This window comes from Gopherus flavomarginatus, chromosome 4 (assembly GCF_025201925.1).
Source record: "Gopherus flavomarginatus isolate rGopFla2 chromosome 4, rGopFla2.mat.asm, whole genome shotgun sequence".
NCBI classification, from domain to species: Eukaryota; Metazoa; Chordata; order Testudines; family Testudinidae; genus Gopherus; species Gopherus flavomarginatus.
In genome coordinates this window covers 202,912,504-202,931,390 of record NC_066620.1, presented here as the reverse complement: position 1 = coordinate 202,931,390, position 18,887 = coordinate 202,912,504, and the positions used below count along the sequence as shown (strand labels likewise).

Genomic DNA, 18,887 nt, shown 5'->3' with positions numbered 1-18,887 from the left:
GCATTGGTTTCAAGTCATTCATATTATACGTAAGTTGCCCAGCTTTTTACATACAGCTACATTGCTGATGCACCAAAAATACTCGCTACACATTTTAACCCTTTAATACAATGTAATACTTGATTTGACTCTAAAAAATGAATCACAAAGACCACAATAAATTGCTGCTACCCAATTGTGTGAAAAAACTAAGCCATTTAAAGCTAAGACACAAACCAATGCACTGTTTCCATACCTGAATTGTCAAGCAGAAATTGGTATTTATGACAGCTTACAGCTATGAAAGCGACATTGGATTAAAAATACCTTTGAGAAATTAAAAATGAGTCATTTTTTGTTACCAAGATGAAACATGCAGACTTCAGTAATGCAACATATTTCCTGTATCATTAAATGGTAAACAGAAGGCAGTTTTGTTAGCGTATCAAAACCTGATGAAAAGCAATCATCTGTCTCTCTCATTTGATGTAATTAAGATATCCATGCATGGCATGTGTTTTTACTAGAATTTCATCTGCCTACTTCTTTAAACTGTTCTACACCAACTCCTATTACTCTCAAGGCTCTCACAAGAAGGATCTGTAACAAACTGATTGCAGGTGCATACCTTAACCTCTTGATTGGTAAAAATCTCCACATCCACCACACAGGCAACCAGAGTGGAGACATCACAGTCCATGCTACGGGCTGGCATCCCCCCCTCTTGTACACAAAGAGTTAGGCAGCCTCAGAGTTACGAATGATTAGAAAGCCTGATTCAGTACGGCTATTGAACAGTCCAAAATTCTGCTTTCAAGGCTGACGACAGCCGTAAGCCTCTGAAGCAGACTCCTTGCACTGAACTGAGTCACTCCTTGCTTCTGCCTAGTGCACCCAACTGAGGCAGCACAGCCTAGTAACAGCACTATTCCACCTCTCCTGGCAATGACATCACCACAAAGACTGACATAAGCTAAATCTATTTTTTTTTCAACCCTTTTATCTCCAGGCAGCGCAGTGGATCAAATTGAACATGATTATGTGCTAAGTCTGAACTCGGACTGAATCAATTCAGGCAGAATTCGCTGGCAACTGAGTCATAGCTGTTGTTTCAGCCGAGTGCTTATGCTGCCAAAAAAAGATCTTCTGACACTGAAAGCTCCACTCTGTGTGTAAATTAATTCAGCATTGAACACGGGGACGGAAGATTTTATTTACTCTACCTTAAAAATAAAAAGAGGGAGGGGGAGGGAAATGAGGAAGCTGAGGTTTTTGTTTGTTACTGTACTGTTTATGCTAATATTATGTAGATTTTTTTTTAAACAGCTGCATGTTTGTATTGGAAAAGCTACAGAATACAACCCATTGGAGTGGAAGGTGGTCCAGCCACCTTGCAAGAGGTGACATGCATATTGCAAAACTGGATCCAGTATCTGTACACACAGGTAGCAATAACTAAAACCAGATAGTTGTAAGGGCTGGCTGTATGCGAACAGGAATTTGGCACCCTTCTCAAAAAACAACCGGAAGGAGATACACTCTCTTCAAACTAGGACTCTTCACTGGATCACCATAATCTTACCCATCCTTACAGTCCTTCCTTAATGAACATACAGGGGCAGATCTTCACCTGGTGTAAGTCAGTTTAACCCCTTTAACCTCAGTGAAGGGAGTCAACAGCCAGGGATAGGGGAACCCAGGCCCCCCTGCTTCTCCAGGTTCCAGCCTAGGACCATGTGAATAGTAGCTCAAACATGTGACCTTGGTGCAGGTGCTCTTACGCCAGTTCCCAGGGCTGCTTCTTCCTCTGGCTTTGGTTCCTCAGTCAGTGATACTGGTCTGTTTCAGGATTCCCCCTGGAGTTCTCCCTGATCCCGCTCCAGAGAAACTTCCTCTATCAACCGTGCCCTGTTGTTCCCAGTGTCTGTGGGGCGAAGGGCCTATGGCGGCTAGGCAGTGGGGACTGGTCTCAGTTTTGTAGAGTCTCAATGGCTTCTTTGCAGGAGCTGGCAGTGCACAACTGCTCCCCTGTTCTGTCTGCCAAGACAGAGCTGAGCTGCTCCCTTTTGAGCCATGCCTCTGATGTGAGCCTGGCCAGCAGGTGTGGCTGGGTAGGGCCTTTGGGGCCCAGAGCTGTTTAACTCTCAGCGTACACCCCATCACACACCTATAAGAACATAAGAACGGCCGTACCGGGTCAGAACAAAGGTCCATCTAGTCCAGTATCCTGTCTGCCAACCGTGGCCAATGCCAGGTGCCTCAGAGGGAGTGAACCTAACAGGCAGTAATCAAGTGATCTCTTTCCTGCCATCCATCTCCATCCTCTGATGAACAGAGGCTAGGGACACCATTCCTTACCCATCCTGGCTAATAGCCATTTATGGACTTAACCACCATGAATTTATCCAGTTCTCTTTTAAACGCTGTTATAGTCCTAGTCTTCACAACCTTCTCAGGTAAGGAGTTCCACAAGTTGACTGTGCGCTGCGTGAAGAAGAACTTCCTAGTATTTGTTTTAAACCTGCTGTCCGTTAATTTCATTTGGTGATCGCTAGTTCTTGTATTATGGGAATAAGTAAATAACTTTTCCTTATCCACTTTCTCTACATCACTCATGATTTTACATACCTCTATCATTTCCCCCTTTAGTCTCCTCTTTTCCAAGCTGAAGAGTCCTAGCCTCTTTAATCTTTCCTCATATGGGACCTTCTCCAAACCCCTAATCATTTCAGTTGCCCTTTTCTGAACCTTTTCTAGTGCCAGTATATCTTTTTTGAGGTGATGAGACCACATCTGTACACAGTATTCAAGGTGTGGGCGTACCATGGATTTATATAAGGGCAATAATATATTCTTAGTCTTATTCTCTAACCCCTTTTTAATGGATTCTTAACATCCTGCAGAATATCTAGCACACTGGGGTCCATGATTAGAGCTGCTAGTCAATCCAGTAACACAAATAAATAGACTATCACCTTGTTGATGTAAAATATAAATGATAACAAATCCCATCGTTTGTGGCAATATTTCAAGCTGTTTTTTTTTGTTCCTGGGGTTTTTATATTAAAGGTGGATAACATTTCGTATCTGTGCTGATCCGTAAATAACATCCACTGCTGGCATGTCTGCTCAATTGAAACTGTTTTTGTTTTAAGTCTAAAAGCAAGATTCCAGGATAAATCAGGCTCACAGACAGAAAAACAATGAAATTCAAATTAAAACACATTTTGGGGAAAATAAATAGTTCTGTATCAAAATGCCGGATTTGAATACCTGCAACAAATCGTCACTCCAAATCCATACAGTCCAGTATCCTGTCCATTACAGGGCCAGCACCAGATACTGTGCAAGAAATCCCATGGTAGTTAATTATAGAGTAACCTGCTCATAGATTAAGTTTCTTCCTGACCTCCATAGTTCATGGTTAGTTTATGCCCTGATGTATAATAATTAATACAACCTTCTAAAAATGTACCCTATCTAATATAAGGAGGATGTCCTCACTACTACAGTTATCTGCTCCTTTTCTGAATTATTCTAAGTTCTTGTCCTCATCATTATTATCCTTTCTTATTTGTACTGTGATAGCACTTGGAAGCCCCAGTCATGGAACAGGACCCCATGGCATTAGGTGCGAAACAAACACAGAACAAAAAGACGGTCCCTACAACAAAGAACTTGCAATCCACGTATAAGGCAAGAGAAAATGGGTGGATACAGCCCGACAGAGACTGGGGAGCAGAAGGAAATCAGTGAGACAATTTTAGACAGTATGACTGGCAGCAGTCTCAGCACACCAGCCGTTTAACCATTGAGTTTTATTGTCTCTGTTGTCATGATTCCTACTTTTAAGAATGGAGGACAATAGGGTGGCTTTGTGGATGTTTACAGGGAGCTCCTCCCAGGCATGAGGGCAGCATGGCAGAAAGCATGAAGATACTCACTGAAGACTGGCATTATTGGCTGATCCCAGGAGGGAGTTGGTATTTTGATAGCAAATGAGAGATGATAGGCAGAATAGAGATAAGTCATGGAGGGCCTTGTAAGTGAACACAACGCCCTTGTGTCTGATATGGTGGAAAAAGGAGAGCTACAGGAGAGAGGCAAAGAGAGTGGTGATATAGTCAAAGCGACAGGCTATAAATAAGATCTTTACAGCAGTATATTGAATGGATATGAGCAGGGCACAACTGGATTTGTCAGGGCTAGAGAAAAAGGATGTTGCAGTAATTGAGACATGAAATGATGACAGCCTGGACAAGAGTTTTAGATGTGTGGATAGATAGAAAACATGAGAGATCTCTCTAGAGATATTATGCAGAAAAAATAGGCAAGAGTTAGCCTGGATGTGAGGATCTAGAGAGTGTGCCAAGTCGAAGATGATGCCCAGGTTATGGACCTGAGTGACAGGAAGGAGAGTGTATTGGCCACAGTGATCAAGAAAGATGAGGGGGCAAGATCTTATGGAAATGAGTTCCACGGGTTATAAGTGGTGTAATAAATTGTTTTCTCTTAAAAGTTTTAAATTTGTTCCCTTTCAATTCCACAGAATGTCTCCTTGTCCTTCTATTATGAAAATCAGTAAACAGGAGTTCCAGCTGACCTTCTCCATCCTGTTATTTAGTTTTGTACTTCTATCATACCCCTATTATATATTTTGTCTCTAAATTGAACAGTCCCAGTATTTCACTCCATCCTCATAAGGGCAGCTTTCTATGCCTTTAATTATTTTAGTTTCTTGTCTCTTCTTGCCTATTCCTAACATGGTCAAACATCTTGTATGCTTTTTGAATACCACTGCATATTGAAATATTTTTACTGAGCTGTCTACAGCATCACCCAGCCTTTTTTTTTTTTTGGCCAAGTGGTTACGTTAATATAAAACCCAGCAGGGTTTATGAGTAATTCAACTTCCTTCTTCCAATGTGCATCACCTTGCAGATGTTAAAACTAATTTTCATCTTCCATCATGTTCTGCATTTTCCCAAGCTTTGTTAGGCCTCTCTGAAATTCTCCTTAGTCTTGTCTAGTCTTAATTAACGTAATTAATTCCAGATCATTACTATATTTACTTCAGTTTGTATAAGAGTAAAAAAATACTTACCAATGGCTTGACAATATTTAGACTTCCACCACCAAACTCCCACAACCAACTATGGCCAGGTAACAGACATCATAAGATTTCAGCCCCTACTCATTTAACACACAAACTCTCCAGATCTCACACTTCCGCTATTCAGAATGGTGATAGTAACTGAAGAGGACAGAGGCATCTCTCAAGTTGGCTTGTTCAAAGCCACTGAAGGCTTTACAGTGAAACATCTTAAACTCCATCTGGAAACCACAAGGCAGCCAATGTAATGAAGCCAATGGAGATGCACCCTCTTACCAGATGCTGAATGAGTCCCTCTGTCATTTCTCCTAGTTCCTTCCCAAAATGTTTTGATCAGTCACTTAAAGTTTCCCATAAATATTTCTTGCTTTGCCCATCATAAAAATTGTGCATTGATGTAGATGGGCACCATGTGTGGATGCATCAGGGTGAAAATTAAAAGAAAATGAGACCACCTATGAAACTAGTCTGGGAAAGGGCAGTCAAAAGATTGATGTTTTTATGAATGCACTTACGAAATCATCAAATGGGCTTTAAAACTTGCAGTATTGCTGAAAACTCTAGGGGTCCGATTTTCCCCCCACATACACCAGTGAGACTCCACGGACACTAACGGAGCCATTCCTGATTTACAGCAGAGTGAGAAAAGAATCATGGCCAAGACTTCAAACAGAAGAGCTTAGACAACAAGAAACAATGGAAGATCAGCTCGTTGGGACAGAGACCATCTTTTGGGCCTTGGTCCATGACTGGGGCTCTTTGGCACAATTGCTATAAAAATAATAAATAATATGAAAAAATGATCACAGTTGCAATTAAACCATAAGTTGATAAACATAAGCAGTGCCTAGAGGGCTTAAGACCTGAGGCAGAAAAGTGTTTAGTGCCCTCAGCTCTTATTGAAGTAAATGGGCCAAATCCTGAGGTCCTCAAATAAACTGTCCCTGATTTGGCCCTATGGAAGTGGAAGGCACTCAGCATCTCTGAGGAGGTATCTGTATCTTCTTATATCCGGTTCTCAGTACTAGTATCAGAAACACAGTACATGGGAACTGGAAATATCTGCCGTTGATCATTCATGAGCAGGTGCATTGGGGACTCTCTCAGGATGTGAGAATAGTGCACATTATTATGAATGGCGATAATACTATGGTAATGCCTAGGATCCCGCAGTCCTGGACCAGAACGCCATTTGCTAGGCACTCCACAAACATAAAACAATAAAAAGGTCCATGCCCCAGCTGTCCATCTGAGTTTTGAACGGAATCCCACAAATGGATCATGGAGTTTTTCAGGTGTGTGGCAGAGCACACACTTAAGGATTTTTTCCCCTCTCACTCACTCACTGCAAGGGCCATGAGGGGAGAGCAGAAGTTCATCAGGCTCCCTGGCTTTCCTGCACATAGGAATAGACTTTTATAAATGTCTGCTGTTTTCCCCCCCAAAAGTCCAATAATATAAATATTAAAAATACTTCGGCTTTATCTAGATAAAATAGATAGTAGATATAAAATGTCAGTGTGTGTGTTATAAATAGCAAAACAGTGAACTGACCCCATCTTGTAATAAATCATACTGATTTTGTGATAAATGAAGGAGGAGTAGCTCCCTTTTATGGACACCCAGTAGATATAAAATCCCTCTTAAGTAGCTGTTCTCTACTTGCTTTACCTGTAAAGGGTTAAAAGTTTCACTGCAATGCATAGGTAAAAGGAAGTGAGTGGACACCTGGCCAAAAGAGCCAACGGGAAGGCTAGAACTTTTTAAAATTGAAACAAAACTTCCTTTTTGTCTGTCTGTTATTCTCGGGGAGACAGACAGGCAGCAGTTATGCGGTGTGACGCTTGGGCCAGGTATGAAAAATCATCAGTATCATACTCAGAAACCACTCATCTAAAACCTCAGATATATAAGTAGATCAGGAAATGTCTAGGAAGACATGATTAGGTTTATCCTTTTTATTTCTTTATGGCTTGTGGATTCCTCTGTGCTAATCCCAAGTGCATTTTTTTTTTGCTTGTAACCTTTAAGATGGACCTCAAAACACTATTCTTGATGCTTAATTCCTGTAGTTGCTGTTTTTAAATCTAGCAATAGCCTGAGTTCTCAGATGTATTTTCTTCCTTTTGTTTTTTTAATAAAATTTATCTTTTTCTTAAGAACAGAATTGGATTTGTGTGTCCTAAGAGGTTTGTGCATGTTGTTTAATTAGCAGGTGGCAACAGCTAATTTCCTTTTGTTTTTCTTCTCAGCTCTTCTCTGGAGGGTGGAGGTGTGTGAAAAGGCTTGAGAGTACCCCACTGGAAGGACTTCCCAAGTGCCCCTTCCTAGATTCTCAAAGAGGTTTTGCACTTGGGTGGTGGCAGCATCTACCAACCCAAGGTCAGAGAAAAGCTGTAACCTTGTGATTTTAATACAAGCCTGGAATGGCCAGAGTGGGGAATCATCCTTGACAGATGTACTGTTTATTGGTAGGCAATGGTGAATTTTGCTCTCAATTTCATTACTTTTCTTTTTCGTGCAAGTCTTTCGTTGTGGGCAAGGACATTTAACTGATTCTTCTTAGAAGTTGGCTACATTCTTTAGGATCAGGATGTGAGGACAGTATGTTCTTGTCATCCATAAACACACACCTCTGAACCACTCTTGAGCTTTTCCAACACTAAAAAGATGGGTTCACTGTTGGCTAAAACACCACTCCAGAGACCCTGCCCCACCCATATTCCCAAACACAATGGCCAGCGAACGTTGCACACAGAGTTATTCAATTAAGTCTCCCTTTAGGTTGCTACATGTGGATTCTAACTCTGCTGGGATATGACTTTTTCCTAGGCCAAAAAGCTTCAGATCCAAGACCATTAGTCAATTTTCCAGGAATGTTGTAAATGGCTAAAACCATAATAAATTAGGCCCTGGAAGAAACCATCTGTATGGGACTACTTTTGCTCTAAGTTTTGAAATATTATCAAGCTTGCACAAATTTCCAGAGGCGAGATATTTTTACAGGAAGACCATCAATAAAGAAGACATCAAATAAAGCATCTCTGAATTTTTTCAGTGATGCTAACTAGATAAATTGTACGTCAAATCTAAATCTTCTCAGGCCAGAATATATTAACTGGAATTTCATGGTAAGCGAGCAGCAGCTGTGTATCCAGCACCTACAATACCATCAATCTTTGCCAGCTGTGACTGTCCCTCCATCCAAAGTTCCATTGAATTGTGGCTTGACAAGTCATTGAAAAAAGCCTCTCTCTACTCCACTTCCATTTGAAACAAATAATCATAAGGCTTTTTGAGTGTCTCAGCTAGAAATGCTTGGTACTTCTAATCATGAGGTTTTGAGATTTATAACAACATTATAGAATTTTGACCAGGGGAAAAAAAAATATAAAGCTTAGTCAATGCTAAAATGATCTCCTGAAATTGATAAGTTTTTGACTGCAGGAACATTAGATCTTGCAAAATCCTTAGCTACACAGTGCCTTGGCTGTCCTTGAATTTTGGAAAGGGAACCTTTATTTACAGTAAGAAATGTTTAGCTCTTTTACAGCTCAGGAAATTTGTTATGAGAGCATTTATAGCTCTCCAAACCTACTTTTAAGATGATGGGGGTGGGGAGCAAGAGGAGAGGGGAAAAGGAATCTGGTAGTCCAAGATTAAACACACACACACACACACACACACACACCCCCCAAGGAGAAGAGGCCCTCCATAAAATAGATGAGCAACATTTTGTTAGGGACTGCAACTACCGAACACATAGTCTTTATCCAAAATGGCATATACTGCAAGGCCCCAATCCTGCAGATTACATGCCTATTTAACTTTACACACGAGTAATCCCAGTGACTTCTGGACCATGGGCAAGTCATTTTGCCACTCTGTGCCTCAGTTTCCCCATCTGGAACAAAGGGATGATAATACAGCCCTACCTCCCAGATGTACATATTAGCCTTCTAATCTACTGGCTTTTCTGTTTCTTTTCATTTTTACACAACTCTTCAAAAGAAAGGAGATCAAAGCACAGTTAACTCAACCTGTTCAGCATGCCTATGTCCAAGTTCACTCCGAAATACCAAAAGCACATAAAACTGAGGGGCTGCCTAAAAGTGAAGTGAAATCAAGGCCAGACCTTGGTTTTATGGGAAACTGTGCAACACATGATATGTAGCACCTCAGGCAGATGCTCTCACCATCAGGGGGCTGTGAGAGTGGTTGGCACATGGAGGGAGGGGTATAAAGGTGCTTGTAACAGCAACAGAGTTGGAAGGATTTTGTACGAAAGGGAGGTCAAATGGGCTTCAGGAACTGGGGGAAATGAGCTAGGAGTCTGCAGCAGGCCAACAGATGGGAACGGTTCTGGGTTGATGGTGGGAGGGGCTGTTTAAAAGCAAGGTCTTCCAAAACATGGAGCACTGTGTGGAAACACATATAGCCTCCAAGGCTAGAGCCAGCCCTTACCGAAATCATGAAAAGAAGTTTATCTGGTTATGTTCCTAAAAACTACAGGTTTCAGAGTAGCAGCTGTGTTAGTCTGTATCCACAAAAAGAACAGGAGGACTTGTGGCACCTCCTGTTCTTTTTGCTAAAAACTGCAGTTACTACAAGCCATGGGTCTGAATACCTAGAATGCTGAGTACTCAAAATCCAGATGTGAAATGTTACAGCTCAGGCTCATCTCTACATACAAACAGCCCTACCGTCTCTTACCTTCCAGTACTCCAGGGCAGGATTCTTGTTTACTCCACTTCAGTTAAAACTAATGACTGAAACAGCTTCAGGAGCAGTCTCAAACCCTAAGGATATAAACTAGGAGTCATGGTAGGTAAAAAGCTAGTCATTTGGTTAAGGCACAGGTGACTGGGATTCAAGAGGCCTGGGTTCAAATCTGGGCTGTGCCACAGACATCCTATGTGACCTTTGGGCAAATTATGCAGGTCAAGGTATTCAACAAGAGGTCAGCACACCTTTCCTGAATCCTTTGTCTTGTTTTGATTATAAGCTCCTTGGGGCAGGAACTCTCTCTTATTGTATATTTGTTCGGTGCCTGATGTTGGTTAGGGTCTATGGACACCACTGTAATACTCCTAACTAAACAATAATTCATGTATTTATATTATTTGTCAAATTCAAATTTATTGATGAATTCTGTTAATGACTGGGGATCTAATTTTGTTTAAATATTTATTTAAAATCACTTCCATTTACTTTTGCCTTCTTGTGGCTTTGTGTCAGCCCTACCCATTAAGGACATTTATTTAACATCTTTTTATTTTCATTGTCCTTTGAGATGCTTTCCCAAGGCAGAATGCCCTTGACAGAGGTTGGAATACCAATGCTCTCAGCTGTGAGAGACCTTATCTTCTAACTGCAGCTCTGCACAGGATATGCAGGTGAGAGATTTAATGGCCCTTCTGAGAGAAAACAGTGCTTACTGACAAGCCAGCAAAATCAAGCCAGCTCAAGGGAAAAAGATAAACTATCAGACAGGATGCAGTCAGACAGCAAATTACACCTAATGAATCAGTGAAACAATAAATATAATGCTGCATGCAGTCATTGGTTCATTGCCCGAATATTTTAAAGGGGAAGGGGAGATGAGGGATTTATTAGTTTCAGGCATTCTTAAATGCAGATATTCACTTATCCCACTGCATTCATGAAAAACAAATTGTTCCCACTTTACATTTAGCACCATCAGCTATTCACCCTCACCTCCATTCAAAGCACAGGGAAATATCTGCCCACTTAGAGAATTACAGATATAACAGCAGAGGTTTTAGATTAGTGTTCAGAGCACAAAGGGATATTAGATGACTTGGGAACATTTAATGGAATATAAAGCTTTCCCAATGGCTCCGAAATGAGGTTTGATGTTTCAGCCCAGTTCTAAGTGGAGAAGCATTCATATAACACAAACTGCTACCTGAATGACACTAAATAGCAATGTTATTGGCAGTCTCAAAGATTCCAAGGCCAGAAGGGACCGTTATGGTCATCTAGTCTGACCTCCTCTAAAACACAGGCCATAGAACTTCCCCAAATTACTTTTCCAGAGCAGATCTTTTAGAAAAACATCTTATCTGGTTTCAAAATGGTCAGTGATAGAGAATCCACCATAAGAACATATGAATGGCCATACTGGGGCAGACCAAAGGTCCATCCAGCCCAGTATCCTGTCTACTGACAGTGGCCAATGCCAGGTGCCCCAGAAGGAGTGAACCTAACAGGTAATGATCAAGTGATCTCTCTCCTGCCGTCCATCACCACCCTCTGACAAACAGAGGCTAGGGACACCATTCCTTACCCATCCTAGCTAATAGCTATTAATGGACTTAACCTCTATGAATTTTATCTAGTTCTCTTTTAAACCCTGTTATAGTCCTAGACCTCACAACCTCCTCAGGCAAGGAGTTCCACAAGTTGACTGTGCACTGTGTGAAGAACTTCCTTTTACTTGTTTTAAACCTGTTGCCCAATAATTTCATTTGGTGACCCCTAGTTCTTGTATTATGGGAACAAGTAAATAACTTTTCCTTATTCACTTTCTCCACATCACTCATGATTTTATATACCTCTATCATATCCCCCCTTAGTCTCCTCTTTTCCAAGTTGAAAAGTCCTAGCCTCTTCAATCTCTCCTCCTATGGGACCCATACCTAATAATTTTAGCTGCCCTTCTCTGAACCTTTTCTAATGCCAGTATATATATTTTTTGAGTTGAGAAGACCACATCTGCATGCAGTATTCAAGATGTGGGCATACCATGGATTTATATAAGAGCAATAAGATATTCTCCATCATATTCTCTATCCCCTTTTTAATGATTCCTAATGTCCTAATGTTCTTTTTTGACTGCTGCTGCACACTGCATGGACATCTTCAGAGAACTATCCACAATGACTCGAAGATCTTTTTCCTGATTAGTTGTAGCTAAATTAGTTCCCATCATATTGTATGTATAGTTGGGGTTATTTTTCCCAATGTGCGTTACTTGACATTTATCCACATTAAATTTCATTTGCCATTTTGTTGTCCAATCATTTAGTTTTGTGAGATCTTTTTGAAGTTCTTCACAGTCTGCTTTGGTCTTAACTATTTTGAACAGTTTAGTATTGGTCCTAGGACTGACCCTGGGCTAACACCACTAGTTACCCCTCTCCATTCTGAGAATTTACAGTTAATTCCCACCCTTTGTTCCCTGTCTTTTAACCAGTTCTCAGTCCATGAAAGGACCTTCCCTTTTATCCCACGACAGCTTAATTTACATAAGAGCCTTCGGTGAGGGACCTTGTCAAAGGCTTTCCGGAAATCTAAGTACACTATGTCCACTGGATCTCCCTTGTCCACGTTTGTTGACCCCTTCAAAGAACTCTAATAGATTAGTAAGACACGATTTCCCTTTACAGAAACCATGTTGACTATTGCTCAACAGCTTATGTTTTTCTACGTGTCTGACAATTTTATTTTTAACTATTGTTTCGACTAATTTGCCCAGTACCGACGTCAGACTTACTGGTCTGTAATTGCCAGGATCACCTCTAGAGCCCTTTTTAAATATTCATGTTACATTAGCTATCTATCTTCCAGTCATTAGCTACAGAAGCTGATTTAAAGGACAGGTTACAAACCTTAGTTAGTAGTTCCGCAATTTCACATTTGAGTTATTTCAGAACTGTTGGGTGAATGCCATCTGGTCCTGGTGACTTGTTACTGTTAAGTTTATCAATAAATTCCAAAACCTCCTGTAGTGACACCTCAATCTGTAACAATGCCTCAGACCTGTCACCCACAAAAGCCAGCTCAGGTTTAGGAATCTCCCTAACATCCTCAGCCGTGAGGACTGAAGCAAAGAATCCATTTAGTTTCTCCGAAATGACTTCATCATCTTTAAGTGCTCCTTTTGTATCGCAATTGTCCAGGGGCCCCACTGGTTGTTTAGCAGACTTCCTGCTTCTGATGCACTTAAAAAAAAATTTTGTTATTACCTTTTGAGTTTTTGGCTAGATGTTCTTCTAACTCCTTTTTGGTTTTTCTTATTCCTTTTTTAAACTTAATTTGGCAGTGTTTATGCTCCTTTCTATTTACCTAGAATTTGACTTCCACTTTTTAAAAGATGCCTTTTTATCTCCCACGGCTTCTTTTACATGGTTAAGCCAAGCCACGGTGGCTCTTTTTTAGTTCTTTTACTGTGACCTTTGGGAAATTGTTCTAATGGTTAAATTACTCACCATTCAAATCTTATGCCTTATTTCCAGTCTGAATTTGTCTCGCTTCAACTTCTAGCCATTGAATTGTGTTACATCCTTCTCTGCTAAATTGAAGAGCCCATTATTAAATATTTGTTCCCTCTGTAGATAAGTACAGACTGTAATCAAGTCACCCCTTAACCTTCTTTTTTTTTTTTTAAACAAACAGACTGTGCTCTTTGAATCTCTTGCTCTAAGGCATGTTCTCTAATTCTTTATTATTTCTTGTGGCTCTTCTCTGAACTCTTTCCAATTTATCAGCATCCTTCTTGAATTGTTGTTACCACAACTGGACACAATACTCCAGCAGCAGTTGCATCACAGCCAAATATAGAGGTAAAATAACCTCTCTTCTCCTACTCACGATTCCCCTATTAATATATCCTAGGATCACATTAGCTCTTTTAGCCACAGCATCACACTGAGAGTTCATGTTCAGCTGATTATCCATCACAACCACCAAATCTGTTTTGAGTGCCACTGCTTCCCAGGACACAGTTCTCCTATCCTGCAAGTATGGCCTACATTCTTTGTTCCTAAATGAATACATTTTGCCATATTACATTTGCGTTCACCCAGCTTGCTAGTGATCAGATTGCTCTGAATCTGTGACCTGTTGTCTTCATTATTTACCACTCCCTCAATTTTTGTCATCTGCAAACTTGATCAGTTATGATTTTATCTTTTCTTCCAGTTCATTGATAAAAATGTTAAATAGCATAGGGCCAAGAACCAATTCCTGTGGGACCCCTGGAAACACACCCTCTCAGTGACAGTTCCCCATTTACAATTGCATTTTGAGACCTAGCAGTTAGGCACTTTTAATCCATTTAAGGTGTGCCATGTTGATTTGATTTTTTTTTTGTTAAGCAAAGTGTTGTTAGGTACCAAATCAAATGCCTTATAGAAGCCTAAATACAAATCTAATAGAAGAGGCCAAGGACCAAGCAGGTTGAGGGCTAACTGCACCTGTGTTTCCTGTTCTGATCTCTCTGAGTGCACACCCTTCAGGTTTTAGGCCTCTTGGCTCCCCTTGTTCTGGGATGGAATCCAGCAATTCTCCCACTCTTAGGGCTGTGCTGAGGCCAGGGCTACCATACCCTGTGTGCCAAACATGATTGCTCAGCTGCAAATCTTCCCTTCAGGAGCAGTGACCGGTGGTGAATACAGTGACCCAAAACAGCCTTATCCAAACAAAGTGTTGTTTATTCTCAACAGAAAGAAAAAAAATAACAAAAGAAAAGGGCTTTTAATCTGCAGGCTTATCTGTTTTATCTCAGACACGCCAGTCTCTGCAGACATGGAGTCAGGGCAGGTCAATGCTTAAAACACTGCACCGGTGCAGCTGTGCCACTATCGCGCTTAAGTGAAGATGCTCCTACACCCACGGTGTAGTTAATCCACCTACCCAGGAAGCAGTTGCTACGCCAACAGGAGACCCTCTCTTGTCAACACAGTGCTATCAACACCAAGGGTTAGGTCAGTGTTACTGTGTAGATCAGGGGTGAGGATTTTTCACACCCCTGAGCGATGTGGTTATATCAATATAGGTCCGTATTGTAGACTTGGTCTCATTCTACTCCTCAGCAGTCTCTGCTTCTCTCTTCCCTGGTCTTCAGGGACTGACTTTTCATCCAATCCCATAAAGATTTTGTTCTAGTTTCCTGCCTGGATTCTCCACTCCCTGTGCCAAGCCCTGCTGAAGAACTCAGCCTGGTCAGAGGTAAAAGTTCAAGGCAATTGACACCTGCAGTATCCTTTAAGTACTGGTAATTGGGCTATCTGAAGTGATGGTCCCCTTTTGTGTTCTGTGTGACATTATTGCCATGAACTGGAACCATATAGATCATTGTTGCAACCAGAGTCCTGTAGTGGCACCAAATCTTGTATAAAGGGGGTCAAATAGAGTGTCGAAGACAAGGTTATGATTTGCTGGTTATGGTTATACTATCTGTATATGTGTATCATTTTTGTAGTTGAAGTTATGAATATTGGCTCTATACTGTCTGTATTTCAAACTTCTGCTATGCTTCTCAGTGACACTCCAGACAAGTTGGTGTCAGCTCTGCCTACCCTGCTTAATGGCCCATTAAGGACCACCAGCTATACAACTGACCCATTGAGAGAAGGCAGATATGCCTTGTAACTCAGCAAAGTATGAAGGGACTTGCCCATGTGACTCTAGACTCCATTTTGCTGTAATTTTCCACAGTAAGAACTAAGGTGTTCTTATACCTGGAAAAGACTATAAATGGCTGAAACCTCATCTCCATCTTGTCTTCAATCCTCTTCTTACCTCTGGAGGGACTTTGCTACAAATGGAAGCTCTACACCAGGGGTCGTCAACCTCTGGCACGCAGCTCGCGAGGGTAAGCACCCTAGCGGGCTGAGCCAGTTTGTTTACCTTCCACGTTGGCAGGTTTGGCCAACTGCAGCTCCCACTGGCCGGGGTTTGCCATCACAGGCCAATGGGGCTGGTGGGAAGCCGCGGCCAGCACATCCCTCACCTGCGCTGCTTCCCACTGTCCCAATTGGCCTGGGACGGCCCTTGCTTTACACAGAGGACTGATGACCCATCCCAGTGGGGGATGTACTCCAGAGACTTGATCTGAGCCTCAAGTTACAAGCTACAAGCCTGAACCAAGAACTTTGCCATTGCTGTATGTAATTGATTCCATTTAACCAATTCCAGCTCTCATCTATATCTTTTTCCTTTTATGAATAAACCTTTAGATCTTAGATTCTAAAGGACTGGCGACAGCGTGATTTGTGGGTAAGATCTGATTTGTATATTGACCTGGGTCTGGGGCTTGATCCTTTGGGATTGAGAGAACCTTTTTTCTTTTACTGGGGCATTGGTTTTGATAACCATTCATCTCTATAACGAGTGGCACTGGAGGTGATACTGGGAAACTGGAGTGTCTGAGGGAATTGCTTGTGTGACTTGTGGTTAGCCAGTGGGGTGAGACCAAAGTCTTCTTTGTCTGACTGGTTTGGTTTGCCTTTGAGGTGGAAAAATCCCAGCCTTGGGCTGTGACTGCTCTGCTTTAAGCAATTTGTCCTGAATTGGCACTCTCAGTTGGGTCCTGCCAGAACCAGCATCATTACACCACGGGTGAAATTATCCCCTTGCAATCCTATAGCAAAAAAACACCATACTTCTCTATGTCACTGGGATGTTGCAAGGATAAACCAATTAACATCTATGAAACACTCAGATACTAAGGAGGCCCTTGAGGAATTCCACCAGGATTTCAATGATTTCCACCCTGCCATCAACCTCAGCCTGGACCAGTCCACACAAGAGATCCACTTCCTAGACACTAGAGTGAAAACAAGTGATAGTCACAAACACAACCTACTGACTGCTACACTTACCTACATGCCTCCAGCTTTCATCCAGACCACATTACATGATCCATTGTCTACAGCCAAACTCTAAGATACAACCGTATTTGCTCCAATCCCTCAGACACAGAGACAAACACCTAAAGGCTATGAAGGAGGTGGGTTGTCCTCCTCCCAACCATTTTGTCTGGAGAGAGGCAGATGCCTAACGCATTCTTGCCAGAAATTACTTAGGTGCCTAAGCCACCCAACTCCAGGTGAGTGGTTCCCAGCTGTGGATCACAGGCAGAGAGAGGTGCTTTGCTGCATCCCAGATACATTCCCCGAGCTTGCTGAGAGGGGTAGGGATTAGGACACATGCCTCACATCGGCGTCTGCCCCTGGCTAGCACCTGTGCTGGCTTTTGTGGGTCTCAGTCAAGGGTATGTCTGCATTGCAATTAAAAACCAGCGGCTGGTCTGTGCCAGCTGATTCAGGCTCACAGGGCTCAGGTAACGGGGCTGCTTATTTGCAGTGTAGACATTCAGACTTAAGCTGGAGCCCAGGATCTAGAACCCTGCGAGCTGGGAAGATCCCAGAGCTTGGCTTCAGCCTGAGCCCAAACACCTAGACAACAATTAAACAACCTCTTAGCCTGAGCCAGCTGGCATGGGCCAGCTGTGATTTTTAATTGTAGTGTAGACATACCTTAAGAAGCATCTCTCTCCCTATTCATTGTACAGGGAGCCTAGACACCTAATTTAGGCTTTATGGATTCCATTGTTGTTCCAATGATTTTTCTAGGCATCTGTGATAATCAGGGTCCAGACACCCCAAAGGAAGGACTGAACTCCAACGAGGGTCTGAACTCCAACGAACAAGCAATTGAATCAACTGGCTGTAGACAATATTGTTGCTTATAAAAATATATGTCAAATAAAGGTCTTCTATGAAAATTTAGAATTTCTTGAGCTTGACAGCCATTATGATCTTAAAATATATATTTTATATATATATATATATATATATATTATGGAGATATACCTATCTCAGAGAACTGGAAGCGACCCCAAAAGGTCATCAAGTCCAGCCCGCTGCCTTCACTAGCAGGACCAAGTACTGATCTTGCCCCAGATCCCTAAGTGGCCTCCTCAAGGACTGAACTCACAACCCTGGGTTTAGCAGGCCAATGCCCAAACCACTGAGCCATATAGATTATGGTTATAGTTTATACATGTGTATATGTGTAGAAAATTGCAATTGTAACTGTAGTGCAACTACAGCATCACCTCCCAGCAGCGTGGTGATGCAATCGGGCAGTGAGGGCACTCCAAGACTAGCTGATTTACATGAAACTGGCTCCAAGCACCTAGCATTGTCCAGCAAGGAAGAGAATGATGGACCATTAAAGTTAATGGGAAAACACAAACAACTTGAGGTCTAGTCTACATTAGGTCAGCATAACTATCTCACTCAGGGATGTCAAAAATCCACACCCCGATCAATGTAGTAAAGCTGACCTAACTCCCTGTGTGAACAGTGCTATGTCAATGGAAGAATTCTTCCATCAACCCAGGTACTGGCTCTTGGGGAAGTCGATTACCTAAGCTGACAGGAGAGCCCTTCCCCTGGGCATAGTGAATGTAAACCCTGAAGCTGTAGATGCTGCAGCGGTTCAATTGTAAACAACCCTGAACCCGAAAAGAAAATCTCAATCTGGGGACAAAACCCTGCTCTGCATTACCATAGTCTGAGAAAATGGAGGGGGAAATCCTGCAAATCCCGTTAAAAGGGAAGACGTTTGAAGTGCAGGCTACCCAGAAACTGAAGGCCAGCATCTAAGCGGGGTCCCCGCCAGGTCAGAGGACATGCTCAGCAATAACAGGTAACTTGTTTTAGAGAAGGGGATTTAGCGAATATCAAAAATGCAAACCCTGAGATTGCATCTCTATGGTTAATTTCTGTGTAACTTGTATGTGTTTGCTCCTCCTTATGATTTCATCTTTGAATCTCATTTTTTTATTAAATAAACTTTTTGTTTATTTTTACCTCAGGCAGGTCTCTATGGGCCAAACTGCATGGAGCGTGTGTGCCAGAGTGAACTGGTAATTGGAAGCAGGTTTCATCCCTTGGAGGGTGATGAACCAGAAGGGAAAAGTCTGAGTGTCTGGCAGTTAAAACTCAGGGAGACGGATTTGGGGCAACTCAGGACCAGA

General features: G+C 41.9%; 1 protein-coding gene across 4 annotated transcripts in view; it reads right to left on the bottom strand.

Moving 5' to 3' along the window:
• The window catches only part of RCAN2 (regulator of calcineurin 2), a 194,104-nt gene that overhangs the window by 62,755 nt on the left and 112,462 nt on the right, over positions 1–18,887 (bottom strand). The window contains exon 1 of one of the 4 annotated variants that reach the window (XM_050951002.1): positions 608–907. The exons of the other annotated variants lie outside the window; for them this stretch is intronic. Within the exon in view, the coding sequence (XP_050806959.1) occupies positions 608–694 (87 nt within the window). The 5' untranslated portion in view covers positions 695–907. Of the gene's footprint in view, positions 1–607; positions 908–18,887 lie in introns of those variants that run through there. 4 annotated transcript variants of the gene reach the window in all.